The sequence below is a fragment of the Cuculus canorus genome, chromosome Z (genome assembly GCF_017976375.1).
Source record: "Cuculus canorus isolate bCucCan1 chromosome Z, bCucCan1.pri, whole genome shotgun sequence".
Classification (NCBI taxonomy): Eukaryota; Metazoa; Chordata; class Aves; order Cuculiformes; family Cuculidae; genus Cuculus; species Cuculus canorus.
Window position 1 is genome coordinate 63869497 of NC_071441.1, and position 23086 is coordinate 63892582.

The window sequence follows — 23086 nt, forward strand, 5'->3', positions numbered from 1 at the left end:
ACTGTGCTACAAAAGTGAAGTGTGCAGAAAGTAGTGAGTTATTTAAATAGATTTATTGATATGTTAGCTCAGCGCACCTCCAGAGAAATGGATTTTCTGAGCATGATACATTTTCCTGGAAGTTGTACCTTCATGGTATGTGCAATAGACTGCTATGGAAATATTTAACCAAAATTTTCTTCGCTCAAAAGAGAAAAATAACAGTCAGATCTTCCCCAAATAGAGAAACATCATCTGTTTTTAAGAGCAGCTAGGGAAATCACCATTTGTGCAAACTGGTCTTTTTCATGGGATCTTCTCACAAAACCAGACATGTTTGGTTTTTTTTTTTCGTAGCCATAAGTATATGTAACAGGCAAAGAACATGCACTTCATTCAATAAAAATTTTCAAAGGTGTGCTAGAAGTCAGTAATATTTGCTATGTAATTTCAATTTCAAGATTAGATTCTGCTGCAAGAAAATAAATGTTCACACATGCACCGATTTTTCATTTATGGCATTCTGCTTTATCCATTGTATTTTCTAAACAGGCATGCACACATATGTTAATGTAAAAAATAGAGGGAATGTTCATTTAAAATAAAAATGAAATTAAATCCTGTTCCAATTAAAACCTTGGGCTGAGCTGTGGCAAGGCAAATGAGGATGACTTGTAAGGCATTATGATTGCCTTCTAAAATGTCTGACTGAAATACAGTGGAATGGTTTAAATGGACCTTATAATAGCCAGAAAATGAATCTTGAAAAACTGTGTTAAAAAAAATTACTCTTGGCAGGTGTGTGAGCAGACCAGGCTTACAAAGCGTCTGCAGGGTTTCTGCTCAGCCTCTGGCATATAAACAGCAAGCAAGTCTGTTTGAGTGATGGTATGCCATACAATGGTAGGAAAAGTAGAGGGATCTTCACGATGTTACCCATGCCAGTGATTGTGGTGGTAGCCAATGGCACCATATTGATAGTGTTTTTCCCCCTTTACCCTGCAGGATGTGACATGTGTGCAGACAACCGCAATGGCGAGTGCCCCATGCATGGGCCCCTCCACTCCCTGCGGCGTCTGGTGGGGACCAGCAGTGCTGCTGCAGCAGCTCCTCCACCTGAGATCCCAGAATGGCTCCGGGACCTGCCCCGGGAAGTGTGCCTGTGCACCAGCACAGTGCCTGGCCTTGCTTACGGCATCTGTGCAGCACAGCGGATCCAGCAGGGCACCTGGATTGGGCCCTTCCAGGGAGTCCTGCTCTTGCCAGAGAAAGTTCAAGCAGGAGCCATCAGAAACACTCAGCATCTCTGGGAAGTAAGTTGTCACCTTTCTTTCCTTGCCAAATTTGATCATAAATTGATTGTAATTGTATGTAGTACTAGCACTGTTCACTAGCAGTGAAAAGGAACAACACAATTTAAGTAAGCTGAGCCAGAAGATTTGAAAATGTAGCCGGTGCAAGCAAAAGCCTTGACTCACTAGAGGTAGCCAGAAAACCAGCAGACACCTCAGAGCTCTGACTGGTTTGCAAAAGAGCAGATAGTTGCAGGTGCTGTGATGTGGAGTAGAGACACACTGCCAGAGCAGTCTGAAGGTTACAACACTCAGTGCTCTCTACATTTTGACCTCAAGAGCTGACTGAGCGCTCAGATCGCACAGTACTAGTGGTATCATCTTAGTCTGAATAGCATAGATGGGTTGGGATGGCGTATCGCACTGTTATAGTGGCCTACAGACGGTACAATAAAGCTGCTGAAACAAGTGCAGGAGCCTATTCTACAGCCCTGCTCTTTGCACAGTGACAGCATCAATTCTTGTTCACAATTTAGTCCAATGCTGGTCCTGCACCAACTAAGCATTCCTTTAGTGATGCTTTCAGTGTTTTTGTGTGAAAACCACTTTCAACTATCTGAAGATGATGATGATGATTATTATAATATTAATTTGTCTCCCTCTTAGGGAGGACAATGGTGATAACTGACATGAAAACATTCAGGCTGTGATAGTTTGGATCATTTTGCAATGAACACTGACTGTGGTTTGGCAGAACAGACCGTAAGCCGGCTATTGTGTTCCCTTGCCTGTACAGGACCACCCATGTCTGTCACTGTTCGTGACCACCTACATTTTCTCCAGTGAAGCACTGGGGTTTTGTGCTTAGGTGTAGTTTGTATGCAGATGCTGACAAAAGCATCTTGTGGTAAGTTAATTTAGAAAGAAAAGACAGCATATGATCATTTTTCACACAGATCTAGTACTTAATAGGGAACACGTATAATCCCTGTGCGTGTTAGTACTTGTTCACAGAAAGTCCTTACTATCTACCTAGTCTTTCACCATTTATTTCTTCTCTGCATTGTGCTGAAAGATGTAATTTCTTAGTTCTGCTTAGTCCTCTGTAGCTGCAGCTTCTGCTCACCTCAAGACTCACTGCTACAGAGAGTGAGTAGAAACGTGTCCATAGGTCTGCTGGTGATAGTTACTCATCTAGACCAAATCAGCATCTTCAGAATATAACGGGATGTGCTTGCTGGCTAAAAACTCGACAAGGAGTCCATGAAGATGCAGAGAGATTTTTTGCTGTCTTCTGTGGGTGTACGGTAAAAGTGAATGGATATTAAAAATACATTTGGCGTTGTGGAGCCAGCATGTTGTGTATGGCACTTGTTCACAGAAGACCTGTGAATATTTAGGTTGTCTAAATTTTTGTCATTATTATGTTCTATTTTTGCATACTATCTGTGTAGTCGCTTTCTATGAATAGGATTTCTTATGCATTACTTATAAGAAAACAAATGGTAAATAACAAATCAGCGTCTTTCTCTCAAAGTCTTTACGCAAAAAAGTCATTGTAGCAAGAGGGAGATTTTCACATTAAATTGTAAAAGATCAACCTCAGAACACGTCTAAATATACTCAGTAGAACCGGATGACTTGCAGTCATTGGGAGGTTTTTTTCTGCCTTCAGTGGGGATGGATATTAATAAATTTAACTTAAATCTATTCCTACCAAAGCCCAGTGATAATAATAAGAGCATTGTAGGGCATGTTATTAATCAAGTATTTTCTTACAGAATGCTCTATAACGATGTTGGAGGCTTTATTTTCATTGTTTAGAGGGGTTTTGTGGTTTAGACTATGCTAATTAACAGAATATAAAATAGTAAAATAATAAAATATGCTTGCCAACTCTTCAAGTTACATAAAACACTGAAATTTAGCTAAAATAAATGGAGTTAGAGAATTTTACACTATATTTAGGTACTTACATTCTGAATTTAATTTTTTAATTATGAATCAGTTATATGCAAGTTGTAATCGTTGATAGTGTTTTCTTAAAATACATAAGAATTTTTTAGTTTAATTTCAAATGAACTTAAAAATTGTTTTGAAGCAATGAAAGAAGGAAGTTTGCTCGGCAAAAAGCCAAAAGCAAAGAAGAAAAAGATGTTAAGTAATAATAAGAAATAGTACTGATGTGTGTGCCAGATTCAGGCCATCAATTGGTGTCAGATTAGTTTTTGAGTGCATTTACTCTGCTGTTCTTAACACACAATACAGATTTCTTGTTGGCTAGCAAAATGAGTGTATGCATTTAATGAATTACCTTAAAAATAATGATTAAATTTAGGTTTTGGGGGGACATACTGTCATGGTCATGGATTATTTCTGTTAATGGCAAAAATTGTTAGTGAAGAATCACATACTCTAAGCTCTAGCTGAAAGTTTTAGCCCTTTCTCATTTGTTTTGACTTTCAATTTGGTATGTTTTATCTATGAGAGAACTAATGTTTAATAAAGAAAAAGTATAGCAAAAAAACCCAATCAGAAAATGTGTGTGATTTTATAAAGCTGATCTTTTAAAATAAATAATACCAATAATGTATGTATCCGAATAGTGTGTATTCTTTTAGTCTATATGCTGCAGGAGTGTGCATTAAATAACTGTAAATGCTAGGGGAATGTCTCATCCTTGTCCCTTTATAAAACTGTGGGTCTAGTAAATTTTTTCTACCCATCTTTTTGAGATAGGTGCAAAGCATGTCCACAGATCAGCTATTTAGCTTTATGTCTCGATGGACGTTGTAGCGAGAACTTCTCTCTCTTAGTACTGTAAATAACATTCTAATATTTTTTTGTCTCAGCACTACAAAGAAAAATTAATAGATACTCGTTTTTGTTTAGAGTTCTTTGTCTTTAGTACACACCAGATAAATAGAAGGGCTATTTCAAAGACTTTTAAGTCGAGTTACTCATTTGAGGGCTTTTTTTTCTTTTTTTTAATTCTCTTTGTTGTGGGAAACATCAGAAGCATTGCATTTGATGTATAGTTCAGAGCTGTGGGAATATGCTTCAGTTTGACTGCACAAGTGTTCCCGTCATACTCTCAATGTTTGCTTAGTTTGTAATCTATACAGCATAACATATAGTGATTTGGAGTAAGTCACATACCATTCCATTACCTCACAACAGGCCCTGACACCTATGGGTGTTCACGGGAAATTATAGAGTTCTCTTGTAATCAGCCAACATAATTTTTTGTAACTTGCAGAAAGATTAGTTCTTAAGAAAGCCAAAAATATTAGTAATTTTTAGTTGTATTTCTCCCCCCTGAACTCTGGTCCATTTCTATCCAATCCAGAGTTTGCTTTTATTTTATAAAAATGCAATAAACTGTGTTTTGTTTAAAACAAAACCAGGATTGGGTGTATTAAGTAAACACTCTCTTTGATAGTACAGGTATTTATTCCAGCATCACTTGATAATATTTCTGATCTTTTTTCTATGCTATTTTTTTTTAAGTAATGAGAACAATCCTTTTGTTACTGCAAAGAAAACAGAGACTTTCTCAGCAATTAAGTCTTACTGACGAGGATGAGATAATTTTCCCCTAATGTGTTTTCTAATAAAGAAGTGAAAAGGCACACTTGATTCCAACATATATGAAAACATTATCTCAATTATTAATGTGTTCTCACTCCCTAGAGATAAATTAATCTAGTTGCACATGGTTTCCCCTTTCTGCTTAACATCAAAATTTAATAAGAGTAGACTTAAGGAATGTATACAATATACAGTTAAATTCTATAAGAATAAAACAGAAGTTTAAAGGGCTTATACAGTTTAGTAGTTGAAGTTTTTCAGGCTCAAAACTTTAAACTGTGAATTCTGGAAACAGCTAAGTCGTAAACGGTCTTTTCTTTTGCAAATGCAGTTTAGATGGAAAAACTTTTACTGGCAGACTTATCACAGGATAGAATCTTACAGTTTCCTTTTCTTCATTCTCCTAATAAAGAGTTTGCAGTCTGGACTTTTTTTTTGGTTCAGATATCACGTAAGTTTTTTTCTTGGAAAAGTCCAAGAATGTAAAACATATTATTTAATTTTACTTTAACTTGACGTAAATTGAGCTTTGCTTCACTTTCTCATATCTTGTTTTTTTTTAACAGAGATGAGCAAAATATGCATATATCAGGGCATTCATTAGGAATCACAAATTGCTAAACTTATGTTACTGATTTTCTCCTTAAACAGTCAGGATTAACTGGCACTACTAGAAGTTGTACATGTCATATTAATAAAGTACCATTTGATTACTTACTGGCCTTTTTGTGCCTCTACTGAAGTCAAAGAAAACATCGCCTTTGACTTAATCTGAATCAAGAACAGGCATTTTGCAGGGACGTGTGCTGGCCACAGTCCATGTAATGGTGCTGTATGTTTCTGTACAAACTAATATTCAGAGAGAATCCCTACCTTTCCAAGGAAGCACTCATTCCAGTTGCAGTGATAGATTTGTATTCAGATTCTCAAGGTTGTAGTTTTGAACTAAGTTTGCTGTTTCAGTAAACTGCTGAGGGACAGAATTACGTGCGCACCGTTGTTCTATCAAAGCAAAAATTATGTTTCTCAGCAATCCATCATCTAGTACTCTGCACTGCTTGTCAGCCCTGTTTCAAATATGTCATGTTCATGAAATTCAAATAATTTTGTCTTGAAAAAAACTCTTAGTTACATTACTATTATATCTTAAATTGTGCAGAGTAATAGCTTGTGCCGTTCTGTAGTTTAGTTTGCCTTTTCTGAGTTTTTGTGTGATGTAATTCCCTTGTATTTATTTTCTGTAAAAAAAGCACAATAATTTTTAATTTTACACTGTTTTTAAATTCACCTGCTGCCTACAGGAAATATCTCTAATGTTGTGTTCAGTGGCTTGTAAGCTGAAAGCTCAGTAAGAGCACATTCAGTGCCAGAGCTTCTTTATGCAGCACCTTAGAAGAAAATTGTGCTAAGCTGTGTAAAGGAGCTTGTTAAAATTAGTATTTCTGAATCACTTAGTATCACATCTTTCCAGATAAGTTTTATAAGTTATAGATTCCTTACTTAGGGACAGTGTATTGTTAGCTTAATCCTAACTATTAATACTGCTTTGTGTTTGATAATTCCTATTCTTCAAAAAGCTAAACTAAATCTTGATGTTTCTTTTAGAAATCCTGTGATTTTTTACAAGGCTTTCTCATGCTTTATCTGCATAATCTCTATTTTTTCACTATGTTTATTCCATGTACACAAGGTATCTATTGTATGCCTGAGCAGATAAATAAGTCTAAGCACAAGTGCAACAAAATAAATGTAATTTAGCACAGGGACTGATCCTCTTCCTATTTAACAGTGCAAAGTTTGAAATAAATGTTGGTGGGGAGTTGGATACAAACCCAGAATCTCAACAGTGTTACTGAAAACAATAATTCCATGGAATGCACGGAATATGCACGTCTGGATACACACTATTCCCAGAAAAAAAAAATTTCTAGATTGCCAGATCATCCAGGGTCTGTCTGTTTTTCCATGGCAGATAATCTCACCTTGGAGATTCTACTATGTAGCAAGCAAAAATACTGAAATGGAACACAAATAAATATAAACCCTAATTTTTGTCCTTATTTGACCACTATGTTTCTGTATTATGCAGAAGTGATCCAATTACTGATATTACTGTAACAATCTTTTTTGTTTTCAATTAGTAAAAGCAGTTTCTATTGTTGTATGAAATCTATCTTGTATGGCCTTAAATTACTTTTAATTTATGATCCCATTAACAGTGAATTGTTTCTATTGACTTTTGATTCAAAGTGGGTGAGTAAAGGCAGTATTTTAATGAGATATATGGATATCCAAAATATGTTGTTACCTGATGCCAATAGTATGTTGGTTAAGGTTTGATAAGCCAAACGGGCAGCACATGCTTTTCAGGGTGGTGGTGATGTTCAATGTTTTGCAGAACTGTCTCAATCACTACTTTATGCGTTTTGGTGCCCCAGCTTCCACGGCATCAAACACGCATGGACTTTATAATGCCGACTTTTAGGTACCTGCTTAAAATATAAGCTGGAAAATCCATCCCATGGTATACTCTCCTTCCATGCATTTGGCACCTTTTTTTCAGATAAGTTACAGAATTCCATTATCCAAATTGTTACACATGTGTGACAGCGGTTGACCTTTAGTCATGTCAATCCTTTTTGTGTAGGCCTTGGGCTCCAGCCTAATGGCTCAAAGCCTGATTTACTCACTGTAATAAGGGCAGGAGGTCGAGCAATTGTCAGCTTGCCTGCTCGTACTCGTCTCAGAGCCTGGTTGAAGGCTGTTAACACAAAGCTTTTCAAAGTGAATTTACAACCACCACCACTGACAGAGGCCAATCAGTACACCATAAATGTCAGGTTAGTGAGATTGAGCAGTAAGTAAAGTACTGGCAGCCCACTATTGGCTGAAATCAATTGCTTAAGGTTTAACTGAGAATAGCAGTCCATGTATAACCACATCTGTGGAACCGGCTTAAATATGGAGTGCAAGTTGGAGAGTGGATTAGGTAGAATTGCCCATCAGCAACAGCCATGGCACCAAGTCCTGCATTTCTTCTCCTTCCATAGGGATGATATCTGCACTGATGGGATTCATGGTCAAAAAGTTGCTGGACCTACCTCTTAGTTATAAAAATAAAGTTGTTCTTTATTGGGTATGGAAGAAATAAAAGAAAGAATAAACAGTGTGCTGTCTTACCCAGACAAATGAGGCCAGAAATATTTTCAATTCATTAATTCATTAATTCATTAATACTCAACTATTTTTAAGTTCTTGATTCCAGAGAAGGCTTTTTTCATAATGAAACTCTAGCTTTTTGCTGTTGGCTTGTAACTGGAAACTATTACAGAATTCACTAATGAGTGATTATGTACCTGACGGTCTGAATATCCATGAGATGTAGTTACCCACAAGACTGAATGTTTTTGTCATTTTGTGTAGTGACAGCTTGGACAACAATTCATTTGGCTTTGAAAGCATCAGCATTAAAATGTAGGAATCCATTAAAATGCTGTATGCCAGGATTTATAAATTAGGCAATTTCCTTGATTATCGCAATCATTTACAAAATTGATTGTCCTGGTGTGGTATAGGCAGATTTCAGCAATGATCATTGACAACAGGCACATCCTGTAATGTGTATACTCATTGTTCCCTAAAAGAAATGCTAGTCTACTACGAGGTTATTCTCCATCTCAAGGTCAATTAAGCATTGAAAAAGTCTACTAATGTAGAAGATCACACATCTTTAAAGGAGAACCACATCAGCTATTTATGGACTGTAACGATAGCTGGAACACCTATTTTTTTTCTGCTTGTAATTTGTTTGCTGATGGCCAAGGCATTCATTTGAATCTGCAGTGCATATTCTCTTTGTGATCTGTTATTGAAAGGTAAATAATTTTGGCAAATTGAAGCTGTAAATATTTATTCGATTGAAGATTTAAAAGTCAATAATGTGTTTTATTTGTTGCATCTTAAAGTTCTAATTAACCAATGGATATAGTGTATAGTAACTGGATTTGGGTCAATTATTTCTGCAAGACATAATAAAGACATTATGTCACAAAGAAAATACCCCTTAGAAGTGTTCCTGTATTAAAACAAATACAATAAAGCTGCAAAATGCTAGCCACCAACCACAAAACCACAGTGCTTACTACTTGCGTGAAAATAAGCAGTATGCATGGTAAAAACCTAATAAATGTTAAGCATCACAATGCAGGCACTTATAGGAGGTCTTTTTTTGCAAACTGTGGATGAGGTCCAGTCATAGCTCGCAACAAGCTAATTTGTGTGAGGCCTCATGCAGATCATGAGCTTCCAGGAGTAATATCCTGCAGTTGTTAATCAGTCCTTGCTCAGACAAGATAGCCATCTATGTCACTAGAAACTTTGATTTAATGAGGTCTTCAGGCATGACTGAATTACACAGTATCACTTTAATCACAATTCTTAAATCATTTTTTTCCAAGGTAGATCAACCATTCTTTCAGAACCGTAGAGAGACCTGCATATTGTCTGCCACTGTCTGTGCAACAACGGTAACATGCAGTTAACGTAAAGGTACCCCTGTACAAATGCATTTGTTCGATCTAAGGACAGTATTTTACTGTGAATAAAGGGAGGGTTGCATTGCCCGTGACTGTGTAGTAGTGCATTGTATTTAGTTAGATAAATATTAGCATCAAAGGGAAAAATTTTTGTGGTATCTTGTAAAAAATCTGTAACTCATAAATTTATTGTTTGTACTACATTACATATTTGTTGGATGAATTTAGCAAGATGTACATAAACAATTCCATATTTTAACAGTAATTCAACCTGGTACTTTCTGTGTAGAGACCTACTGGTGTATAAGCAAGCAAATTTAGTGACCCTGGGACGTTCCCAAAGATGTTTTGATTTCATCTGTGGAACTGCAAAGTAGAGAAAAATGGTTTTATCTTGAGTACAAGGACCTCCTACTGAAATAGAGGCCATATGAAGGCTCTGTTCTTCACGTTGTTTACCTGTAACAGACTCTTGAATTTCGAAATAGAGTAATGGTCAGTATTTGTTACAGTCTAAGCTGTAAATCCTACATTAAGTCAAGAGTCATGAATAAAGTAAATCAATTAAAGTAAATTGAAGGTCCATGACTTTTAGCCAGGCTGATTTTTCAGTTCTAAAGGTCATTATTTTTTAAAAAAGAACGGTTTGTATGTACTTTTTGCCTAGTGCCATGTCAGCATTCACTGTTGAAAGCAGGGTATTAGTTTCTATCAGTTTGTCAAAAGAACTTTTATAACTGTACGGATTGCTGACTGATACTATTTTTAGACCACCACTTTACCAAAAGAGCTTACCATTGAAGTAAAAATAATAATAAAAATACTCTCTTTTCTATATTCTATTCTGTATCTATATTAAGTTGTCTTGAATTCTGTCCTGATTTCTAATGCTCCAGTAAAAAGGAGATGAAAGAGGTGAACAATTACTTAGAGAAAAATGAGAACAACTTAGGCATACTTTTTCCATTTGTAAGATCAGTTGCTATTAAAACAAATCTTCATTTCCAATATGAGATGTGAATTTTTGTTGAGCTACAGGTATTTCCATGGGTTTGTGTTAATTCATTTTGCTATGACCAGCAAGAGCAGTGACACCTGCAGTAGCAAAGTGACATTTGTCCACCTCTAAAAGAGTGAGTTGCCTTTCAGACCAAACATTCTGAGGAGGATTCGATATTTGATTTAAAAAAAAACTTCTAAAAAAAATTTTATTCTTATTCACAGCAAAGGGCCATTCTCCATTTCAGAGCAGAAAAAGTAGTGTGCATGTTGGTTAGGTGCCTCTATACGGCATGCATTTGGAAAGTTCAGGAACACTAACATTTCATCAAAATAAATACGTTTATTTTTATATAATGCAAAAATATCATCAGAATACTTAAACAAAGCTGATAGGTGGAAAAAAAGTTTGATTTTTAAAAAGATTGTTTTTTTCATGCAGTAAAGTGGAGGTTGCAGACTAGTTTTTTCACTTACAAATTTTACTTAAAGCTGCTGTAATGCTTTGGGGCACTTGGCAAAGTGTACCAAGCTAAGATCTCAGCTGTGTTTTCAGCAGCGTTGGTTTTTCCATGGCCCCAAACCTACAAATTGTTAGGTACTGTACTGTGGCATTTTGCTGGTGAGGAGTTCCTCCTGAGAAATCTGAGGTCTTTGTTTCTGTGTTGGGACCCGAGATTTTCACCCAGATGAATCTTTTCTGTGGTTCTTCAGCAAACACAATAGAGTTTAATTTACTGTAAATCTTTCAGCAAGGTTCAAAAATCAGGTAAGGAGCTTGGAAAGCTCAATTTCTGATGAAATTTTATGAAAAAAAATTAACTTTGACATTTCCTTAGACTACACACTGATCGTGAAGATGTTTGTGTAAAAAATGGGTACTGTATTGATGTTCCAATCTTTGCGTTTATGTTGTCTCATCTGAGTTTCACTCTCTTTACTTTAATGACCAGGATCCCATTCAAGTTACTTGGAATAAAAAGGGGTTGTTTAAGGAATATTAACTTACTTGTTTGTCTGTCCAGCATAGTACCTATTTTATCCCCAGCCTAGGGACTTGGTGAATTTTCAACAGTGGGAGTTCTCCATCAGAAACTGCATGGCCTGGGCTCAGGGTTGTCTCTAGCCCAACGTATGGTGGAACATACATCAGAGTAGGCTATGTATCTGAGCCTGGGTGGGCTCAGACTATAACTCTGGCTGAGTAGCTATTTGACCTTGGGGTCTGCCATTCCCAACAAAGGATGACTGAGTGTCAGGCTGGGGTTTGCAGCCTCCCTTTCCTCCAAAGACTACATTTGCCTGTCTCTTTTCTTAACCTTTGTGGGTTTTTGCTTATTTAATAAAATGTTAATTTTTATGCCCTAATTACCCAAAAGTGACATGTCCCAGAGGCAATAGTGTTGCAGGAGTTTTACTTCACTGTTTGAATTAGGTTTTTCCTTTACTTTTGAAAGACTAATTTGTGTACAATTTCATTGTCTGCTGCCAAGTCAAATAAGATGGCTTCTTTATTAAAGACACAGCAACTGTCATATTGAATCACTTTAAGGACTTTGTAGGGTCTTAATCTGCTTAATCCTTCATTCTGAGTTCGTATTTCTTCCACATTATTACTTATCTCTTCTGAAATCTCACAGGTCCACATAATATACACTATTCATTCCCACCTCATGGCCTGGATGTCATAGTGGCTGTATTTATGATCAGAAATAGCTAGCAATGCCTCTCAGGATGCTATCAATCACAATTTTAAATAACAATGATAGCCACACAGGACCTTCTCTCCTCTCTGAAACAGAAATTTGCACAGGACCTTCTCTCCTCTCTGAAACTGAGTAGCACACGGCTCCCATACCACACCCAGCCGATGCTGGCTGGGTAGTTCAGGAAAAACACTCATTTCCCTGTCTCATTTGACTTTCAGATCATCTGTTTTAAGGGATGAAAGACATCAAGAATTTAAACTTGCTAGCACATTCAAGGAGAAAACAGCTGGCTACAGGAATAGTTAAGTCAATTCCATGTCTTGGCAATAATTTATGATTAGAATCATCCTAGTGAAGATATGGACCACCATCATGTTTATTTTAATATTTTTTACATTTTCTTATTTATTTTTTACTTTTTAATGCTTTTTTACTTTTTAAAAATAATATCTTGTTTATTTTATTATTTATTACTGTGAAAATCCTACATTAAAAATGCTTTTTTAAATTCCTGAAATGACATGAATTTGTCTCAGTGCTTTCTACAAAGCAAGCAAACGTTCTTGCATTTTCTCTCTGTGTGGAAAGTGACTGAATTTATTTGGTCATAATATTTGAATATTTTTATTATTTAATTAGCTGGAAGTTTGCTGTTGGGAGTATCTGTTTCTAGTTCTAGCTGTTAAACTACATTAGCTGTGGAAAAAAGGTCTTCTTTTTCACAGGTGAATATGGTCTGGATGCAAGTTAATTCTTACATAGTTAATCCATTGGTTTATTTAAATTATAATACAGTCAGTCATTGCAACTTGATATTAACTTATCTGGTAAAACTCTAAAAGAGGTAACGTTGAGAAATTTCAGTATATGAAAGTCTTGGTAGTGTACTATCCAAGGATCAGATCTGAAAGCCTGACTGAATTTCTCCCTCCCTCATACTCTTTCAGGGTCTCACCATTAAAGTCAGAGAGCTAGACATCTTATTTTCCACTTTTCCTCAGCAAATTCATATATCTATGGAGGTTGAAAAAGTGGACCTTTAGATCATAGGGAAAATTGGGGCAACAGATAGATGTAGTCAGCTAAAACAGTGTGTTTGATGAAGATGGAGGATAGGACAGTGAGGCAAAGTAGTGCCACTGTGTTTGGAGAAAGAGCCGGGCTCTCTCAGACCATGACTCTTGTAGGAGATTACTACCATCCTTTCTCTTTGTTCTCAAAGATTACAGGTAATTTTACCACACTCTCACCAACTAGGCTAGACTTGTCTCATGAGCATTACAGTACTGATAAATCTATTATTCAGTTTTTGAACTGGTGCTGTCTGCTGATGACATTTGGATATCCCACTGAAAGTCACAGGCAAAATGTTAAGAAATAATAGCATTCAGAATTAATAATTTTCTTCCTTATGGTCTCATTGTTTTCTGCTCTTGATTTTTCATACTTTCTTGTTGATCCATTTAAATACTTTATCTTATTTAGAGTTTCAGAAAATTGCAGGTACTTCAAAAGGTCGCTTGTGAAAATTCTTGAGCGTTCAAAGCAATTTGTAGAGAACTTTTAGCCTTTCTTAGCATAGCACTAGGAAATATAATATCACACCAAGGATGGACCATGGGCAGGCACAACTGGACGTGAGCTAGCTAGGTCTGTGGTCTAAGCTGACCAGAGAGAAGCCTGCTGTGGACTGGAAGCCACATAAGAGTGTATCTGCTAGCACAGTGTCGTGCCCAAGGGAAAAAATAACATGTTTAATTGTCTTATGGGCTGAAACAAAATTGCGCCCACTTAGTGTTTATTACAATTACAGTGGGCTGGATCTCTGTATCTTCTGACATGTTCTGTGCCTGCTGAGGAAAATATTTCTCCAATATACTCCAATCTTAGTCTCCATTCCACAAAAAAAAAAAAAAGAAAAAGAAAAAAAAAAGGTAGAGTTTTAAAGAGAGTAGAGATTTTAAATTCATACATCACTCTCTTAAACTTTCCATCATGGAAGAGTCTGTTGGAAAGACACCAGGGATGAGGAGAGAGACTGTGGCTTTTTGCATGAGTATAGGAATTTGTGTTTGAGTTGCCCATGAGCATTATGGCATTTAACGCTCCATCAGAAGGGTTATAGCAGCTATAAATTGTATTAAACAAATAGGATCATGTGACTGAAATATTTTTTAAGATTTACATTGTGTCCAGCAATCAGAGAACTGTGGGAAAAGAGAAGTGAGTAAAAGGTGGCTGTGGAGGTGATCAGCTTCTGGAAAAAAACCCCAACTTTGAATGGAGTTCTTAATGGAGCTTAATACTTTGCCTTTGCTATAGAACAGGTTAGAATTGATTTCACTTCTTTGTAGGTGCACTTACAAATGGAAAAAAGAGCCCCAAACTCTCACAGATGGGCTTGTCTATTCAGTGGGTGAGATGGGATAGCCAAAATACCACAGATAGAAGCTGAAGCTAGACAAAATGCATCTCAAAAGGAGAAGGTAATTATGTTTTACAGTAGTTAAACATAAAAATGCCGTAAAGTCTTACTTTGACTCTTAAAGTCCATTAGATGTGTTCAGTTCTGCATTTTGGCGTTGGATGATCTGAGCCTTTGCCTCTATGATTTGTGAATTTCCAGACCTTTACTCCCTAGGCCATGCATGAGGAGAGAAAGACTGCCTGCATCTTCATTGTAACACTTTACATAAGGGTTTCATCTTCAGCAGGGTTGTTGCTGGGAATTTCTTTCCTGAATTGTGCAGGTAGATTCTGCTTTCTCTTTGTTTGGCTTTTTTTTTTTTTTTTTAATTTTTATTTTTTTTATTGTGGGGCTGGAGGATTTCCACAGGGATTGGGCCGGGGACAGTGGTTTGAGAAGTTAATCTTACATTTCACTACTTGCATGTTTGTGCCCTAAGTTGACTGCCACTGACTGTGCAGGCTTGTAACAGTCTGTGCAGCTTCAGATGTGGCCATCCTGGCTTGCTGGTTCATCTGGACATTACTCGCCTTAGCAATTCCATACGATTGTGGGGGCATCAGCAACTTGTGGCACACTAGTCCTCTCCCTTTTTTTCTGAGCCTTTCCCTGTATGGAAGCTAATGGCCTATGAAGTGTAGTCTGGAGCCGATGATTGAACAGTCTCTTCAGGCTGTAAAACCATGAAGCTATGAAGACAACCAAAAAAAGTTACTGCATCTGTGTAAATCTTATCAAAACTGAGCTCTGCTCGTTCTCCCAAGTAAGAGTATCTGTGCTTATAAATTCTTCTCAGCCTGCTTTTCTGACAGAGTGCAGCACATCAGAGGAATTGTCTGATAAAGTTGGGGGGAGAGAAGAGGGATTATTATAAAAGCCAGACATGTGGCTTCTGCCCGGAAGTCTGCATATTTCCCTTGTACATGAAGTGGCGTATACAGACTGCAGTTTAACCCAGAGCTTCAGAGAAATAATAATATGAAAGAAAGAGCAACAGTAGCCTTGAATTTTCTTGCAATGATCCTATTGCAACAGCAGCAAATGGACAAGGAGCCATACACCACAACCCCCACAGCTGTCACTTTGGCAAACCTTTTGATGAATTGGATCTTGATATTTACAGAATCTATTAAAATACAGCCCATCATGTGTTTGTTTATATGTTGGCAAGATGATGTACGCCCTGTGGGTCAAGGGTGATGTGCACTGTTTTGGTGTTCTTGTCAAAGCAGCTAAAAAAAGAGCATTTAAATAATTTTTGTAGAATAATTGTCTAAGAATGTAAGAGCAACATACAAAATTCTTACTTTGAAAAAAAAATCTCTACTGATCTGACGCAAAAGTCTGAGCTTGTTATCAATCAAAAAGACTTTCCTACTTCTTCTGTAATATGTTAGAAAATTGGCATCTCAGATAGAAAAACAAATAGCAAAATTAAACAGAAAGGGATTGATCTAACTACTTGGGTGGTTTATCCAGTACCATATAAAATGTTTCACTTGGGCTTGTCACATATTAAATATATTTTGTTAAGAAATGAGGCTATATAGCACATACAAAATCTTACCCTATTTTGCTATAAATTTTCTAAATCAGAAATAGCTTTATGAGGATATCAGATGTGTTTCTTCAGACATCATTCATATATGTTTCATTTTTCTTTGCAGTTATGAAGAAAAAACTATCTAAAATTAAATCATATAAATCTAGTTGTCCTCACAGATATGCCTTGTAATTCCAAATTTAGCTGTATCAAGGGTGTTGTCTTTGTAAAATTGGATGCCAAACTCATACGCTGAAGGATTCCACAGCATTACCCCAACTTCGTTGTATTGTTATTAGATTATATTCTCATGAATAAGGCTAAGAGCTAAGACAACTTATTGTAAAAGAACTTCTTCCCATCTCACATTTTTATTAGTTGGGGTTTTTTTAGCACCTTGGAATCATTTGCCTCAGAAATTAATAACTCTTGTTCCAAGAAAAAGCTAGCACATGGTCATTTATGTGCCATAAAAGAAATCATGGAAGAGAGCAGGTAAAGAAGATGAGTTTCAGGGGAACAAAAAATATACAGTTTTCTCAGATTTTTTGTGTGCATGTTCTCAGATTGTTGAAGTATCCAAATGATTGTTGAGGTATCCTGTTTTCAAAAGGAATACAAGGAATAGGTTCATTTTGAATACAGAGTGGAACTGGGATGAAAATCCTGAGCGAAGAAAAGCGTGTGTAAAGGTGAAAAAAAAAAAGAGTGGGTGGATAAAGTGGGGGAAAGGAAGGACTGAATATAGGCAGCATGAGAAAGGAGGGATCAGGAGTGTTGCGGGTAAGGAACAGAAGTTGACTGCTGGACATGAGATATCCTGAGATGTGCTGAAGAACTGGTAGCATTCCCAACCTTGTGTGTGATTCTGTGATTTGCCTTCTAGTCCCCATTGAGAAGAGGAACCTGAGAACAGATTGTATTCCCTTCAGATTTCCTCTTCCTAAAGGGGACAGACTGTGCTGGTTCATCTCTGTGCTTATTCCTGGGCCCTGAGGTCTCAGAAAGCTGCCCTTTGGCTTAGGTCTGCAAAAGGAAGCAAAACAGCCTGTTCTTTTATTCATGTTACAGATAGGATGCTCACTGCTTTTCTGAACTCAAATACTGCTAGTGGGTTTTTTTTCTTTCTTTCTTTCTTTCTTTCTTTCTTTCTTTCTTTCTTTCTTTCTTTCTTTCTTTCTTTCTTTCTTTCTTTCTTTCTTTCTTTCTTTCTTCTTTTGTTATATATTTCTAAAACTGTTCTGGCAAAGAAAAGTGCTTGTAACTTTCAAAATGAAAGCCAAGAACCTCCTTCACATATCTGGGAACTTCTATCTTCCTCTTTATTCCTTCAACTTGCTTTAACCTTGCTTCAAAAACATTACTTCAAATAAGTTTTTCTACCCCCCTTCTTTTATTCTTCCCCCACTTTTTTTCGACAATGAACCAATATAGAACCAGTTGTGAGATTGCAGTCTACAAATAGTTGCCCAGATAGAGCTGAGCTAATGCCACCCAAAGGAAAATCATGGTTCATCAGGTGCTAGTGAGGCTCTATCTATCCTCTACAATGAAGTGTTGGGTAATTTCTGAATGAGCTCTTGCACTTGCATGGTAAAATGTAGCTGAGTTTTCAATATCATTAGCCTGGGTGCATCATTGCACTGTGCCCAGGTGCAATGCATTAGGTTGCATTGCATAAAGTTAGCAAGGTCTGAGATTCTGCTCCTGAAGCCACCCAAGTGGTGAACAAGGTTCTGAGCAGAGCTCAGTGATGAGACAGTACAAAATATTAGTGTCCTAGGAAGAAACAAGAGTGTCCCAATTTGCCTATTGTGCTGAGCTATTTATAAGGGTCTCTAATTAGGTGCCACAGAACTTACAGATGCATGGTGTATGCGAACCTGAAATAAGATCTGAAACTTAATAACATTTTGTTTTCCTAACTTAATTTTGAGTGTTAAGCCTACAGCGGAATCAGAAAAAATCATTATCAGCCCAAAACTTGTACTTAATTTTGTGGAAGTTTACATAAAGATTTTATGTGTAATGTTTAAAACACTTAAGCAGTACAGTGTAAACCTAAGAAAGGAGGTGATTGTGGTTTGAAACTGAAGGTATATGCAAAAAATCCATTTCTCTTAAGCCTGATTTTATTTTATTCTATTTTATTTTTATTTATAAACAGCTAATAAAGGCTCTAGTGTGGTTTATAACTCTGTAAACTTCTACATGAATTACAGACAAAAGTCACACTTAGATTACATTTGCCAGATTTTCCAAGACTGTAGGACTGAATGCTCTTTGGACAATGTTTCTGACAGTTTAATTAATTGTAATGGAAATATAACAAAGTGCTCATGCCTTTAACTGTATTCTTTGGCAAGTACTACACATTATGAAGAACTTCATAGCTCCAAAAAGGAAAGAATCCAATACATTAGTTAAGCTTTTTCATTTTTATTAATGGTCTTTGTTATGGTCTTTATTATGTGGGAAACAGACTTCTAGGCAAGAAGAATGAAAATGAGAAAGAACAAAAAAATGTTTCTTTCAGTGTCATGCCTAATAAGCTCTCATGAGCCTTATACACTGATTAGTCCCATTCAGTGAGTGTGCTTGGAAGTAACGAGGCACAGTACAAGATTTAGTCACTGGTTATAGATACGTAGTCAGTGATGCTAGGGGTCAAATATTAGAAAAAGAAAACAGTCAGGTTGTCTACTTGCCACTGCAGTTGCTCCCACCAGAGGTTATTAAGCTGTTGTCCATGATGCCCTGGTGGTCTGCAGGACCTTGCAAATGGTCTACAGATTACACGGAGGGCTGATTTCAAAGGAGTCTCACTAGGTGGTATAATCGTGAGCTATATTTCAGCACCATCATGACAGATGCTTTCCCTGACACAAGACAGGACCTGCACCATGCCTGGTGTTGGGATTCCAGTAGGATTTCCACATATTCAGTTAAGAATGTCCATGTTCTCGTCTGACACTTCTTTGCAAATGTCATATTTGTTTATGCGGGTTATATCAGTTTTTCCTGTGAAACCTTGTCATAGCTGAATGCCAGTTGTTGACACAGAGTACAGGCACAGCTCACTTCAACGGGGTCAAAAGTGACCTTCGTTGCAGCTGGTTCCACTGTCTGGATAACAAGATTATGGCAAGAGTCGCTAGATGACACTATTACATATTATCACACAGTCTTTTTTCTTAGTGCCTGTGTTCAGTCTTTAAAGATATTCTGGTTTGTCTCCTGTTAGTTTATACTGCTGCAAGCACCAGGGAGATTATCTGGCTGATTAAATATTTCTGATCAGACTTTGGTGAAAGACAGAGTTGGTCCTACATTTCGGACAAGACTGAATATGATTTGACTCTTTCAATTGACTGAATTTCAACAGCAATAATATCTCCTCTGTAAAGAAAGAGATTTGCAAATACTTTTGCCTCTGGAGAACTCAGAAAGCACTCTTGTCCAACATGGGACAGGGCTGTGGTGGCACAGGAGCAGTTGGGTGATCTGGTGGGGTGCCTTTGCAGAGAGAAGGTTGGCAAAAAGAGCCACAGCTACTTTACTAGCCACTCACCCAGTTTAACCTGATCATGCCTTAGAGTGATGGAATATTTGGAGCCACTGTCATCTTTCATGTGGAAACTATGCTTTCCCTTGACCCCTCCTCCTGTGGAGGGTTAAGAGCCTCTGGTTTTAAATAAGGTCTTTTTTCTCCTCCATCTGATAAGAACAAAATAGTTAGGTGCACCAGGCTCCATTATTTTATGCTGCTGTTTGCAATGTCAAGATTTTGCTGCAACGCGAGCAGTGGTATGCAATTATTGTTATGCTCCAGACATACTTATATTCTTGCCACTCGCATATTATCTCAAAGCTTCTGAAGAACAACTTGAGGCATCCCAGCCAGTCAAATCTTGAAACTAAAATTGAGTAGAAGTGGCACAGTGTTAAGTTTTGGGTTGGGCTTTTTTGTTTGTTTGGATTTGTTGTGGGATTTTTTTGTTAATTTGTTTGGGTTTTTTTTTTTTTTTAAAAAAAAATTAAATACATGTTTGAAAAGCTTTCCTGACATAGTAGTTTTAGGAGCAATACAAAAAAAGGGATTAAAAAAGGGATTTTTTCCTTTTACTTTTGAGTTGTCTTGCTGGAATCATTTAGTGGGTAGGAAAGGTCATTTCAGGGAAGCAGCTTTCAGCAGCATTACAAGCACTGCTCTCCTAAAAGCTGCTGTTGCTGTTGTTCACTATGCCAAAAAAAAAAAAAAAGAAAGAAAAAGAAAAAGTGAGAAGTAAAATTTAGAAAGAAAGCTGAAATTTACAAAAAAAATAGAAGAAGAAATAAGAAGAGACAATGATATTCGTTGCATCATTTCTCGTGATTTGTTGCCTTCATACTTTCATACTCCATTCATAATGGAGGCTAAGAATTTTTAAGACTGATTTGATGCTATGCACTTAGTTATATAAAGAAACTATTCTTGTTTTGCTAGTAAAAAATGCACTACAAGAGACACACTCAAATGTTAAGGTGATAAAAGTTGTTTACATATATATATACACATTTTTTTTTTCCTTAAAGAGCATGAGAAAGCAACCAATACAAAAGCAGTATGAAAACGACTGACATTCTTGAGTGCTAGTCTCATTAAACTCCATTCAGGGTGTGGCAATTAGGTCTTATTTGCACTCCAATTAACTAACCTTCAGTATCAGTAAGTTAAATATCTGTTGCCCTCCGACGAAGCCTTTTTTCCTCTGTTATTTCTACAAGGACTTTCGGTAACAGGGCTGGGTTATACAATTGACTGTAATTGGTTAATATTATGTGAAACAAATCCTGCCTACAAGTCACTAGCAAACTTCATTTTAGTCCGCATGTGAACAAAGGAAATAATCAATAGCACCTGAATATTTATTATCATTTTCTCTTATTGCAAATTCACTAAGGACATGTTACATTGCAGCCAAATCTGTGTTTGCACCTTTGTGCAGATATAAGCCAACCAGCTTGAGTTAGGATAGTTATTTCAGCCTTATAAGTAGTGTAACTCCAGTAATACAGAGCTTTAACACTGGGTGCAAAACTCACAGTAAAATATTGTAAATTCCCCCAAATACATCCCATGCTGCTGTGATTGCCCTGCTGTCCTGACCTAGATAGCTAGATTTACACCTAGAGAACAGATTTGTCTGTATCAGTCCTAGTCACTTTGCTTGCAGTTTAGACATGCTCTAAATCAATACGATGTTTAATCTGTGGTTATACTCAATATATATGAAATCAGAACAGGGCTGATATCTCTTCCTATGCAATGCATCTGATATGTCTGTTAAGCAAAGGCTACTTTATTTAAGCATTCTCTGTGTTTCAAATGCAGAGCCAGAGCCATCTATATTTTTCTTGGATAATATTTGTTCCCAGTTGTAGGCATCAGAAGGTCAGAAGAAGTTCAAAATGACATGATGGAGTTTATCTATTTGTTTGGAAAAATGATCTTCTTATTACCATAGCAAGTTATATTAAATTGTTTTAGTTGTATGATATAGGATTTTTATATTAGTGTCATATTTTAAATGTATTTATAAAACAATTGAGCTTTGACTGTTATAATTCAGATCTGTGCAGTTTTATAACTGAGACATTTGCAAATTTACAGTTAAAATTATTTTGGCAAGGATGAAACGCAGATGGATTTTAAAAGAAAAACTTCAGATAATTGCATCATGATGGATCTTTTGAGTCCTGTTCATTTCTGCTCTCAAAGATATTAAATCAATACAAGTCTCAGGACTGACTGTATGCAATATATGAATGATGTATGTGATGAGGTTTGGACTTTTTTCTCATTTATGTGCACAGCGTATGCAGATGTGCCATTAAAGCTGACAGTATGTTTAAGCAGAATTGCAATGTTAATGATACAGCTTGCCTCGGGTGTAAGATGAGAATTGCAATACATATCTTTGTAATATTACAGGTGAAAAGCACCACAAACATTTGTTAGAAAAGAGGTACAGTCCTCCTGCTCTTTCTCTTCCATCACCACAATCATTTAAAAATCTGCCAGTTGTATGCTTCCTGCTGGTTATTATTGTACTGACTTTTAGAGGACCTACACCAAAATTAAAAGACAGAAACAGAGATCCTCTGCGTTGTAGAGCATGATGACTTTTGACACTATTTGTAGACTTTGCATGGAATTTTGTGTGTTAAGAGTTTCCCATGCCAATATGATCTTGTGTCTGATTCAGATCTTATTTACAATCTTAAAAACTTTATCGGAAGCTGAGAGGGGGAGTGTTAGTGTTCATTGATTTTGAACATATTTAGAGAAATCCCATTTTAGATTGAGAAAATACGTCACAAAAAATGACGTTTAAATTTGAGGAATATGAAATATATCTACAATTGAACTACATTACTGCTGATGATTTACCTGTACTGACCGGAATTTATTTAATTCAAAGTCATAACTGTAGTGATAGGAAGACAGTAATCCCTCCTCGGTTTTCACTAAATTTAATGTAATATGTATGTAAGTAAAATATCCTGATATGTGTAAAAAGTATCTAAAACGTAAATGACAACAGGAACTGCCATTTTCTTCTTTCAGGACTGCCAGACATTCTGTTTATTACAGAATATCCTGTATATACAGTGAAGTAAAATATGCAAAGCACATAGGGCACCTTCTTTTCCCTATTGTCACGTCAACTGCACTTTTCCAAACACGCAGCAGCTTAAATTTCCAGAGGTTCAGAAAAACAGCAGCTGCATCTAGACCTGTTGCCTCTGCAATTGGTGCAGCCCATGAGGTTTGTTGAGCAAACTCAAACTGTGGACCGTGACTTTTCTGTCCAGCACTGTTCCAGACTTCACATTCCTGCTACTTCACATTTCATGATGTGACTTCTAAAAGCAGATATATGCTTTTGGTATGTTGTCAAGAAGATTATTGAAGATGCAGATAGGTA

General features: G+C 36.6%; 1 protein-coding gene across 1 annotated transcript in view; it reads left to right on the forward strand.

The window, feature by feature from the left end:
• The window catches only part of PRDM6 (PR/SET domain 6), a 79916-nt gene that overhangs the window by 9568 nt on the left and 47262 nt on the right, over nucleotides 1-23086 (forward strand). The window contains exon 3 of the mRNA XM_009562906.2: nucleotides 985-1292. Within this exon, the coding sequence (XP_009561201.2) occupies nucleotides 985-1292 (308 nt within the window). The remainder of the gene's footprint in view (nucleotides 1-984; nucleotides 1293-23086) is intronic.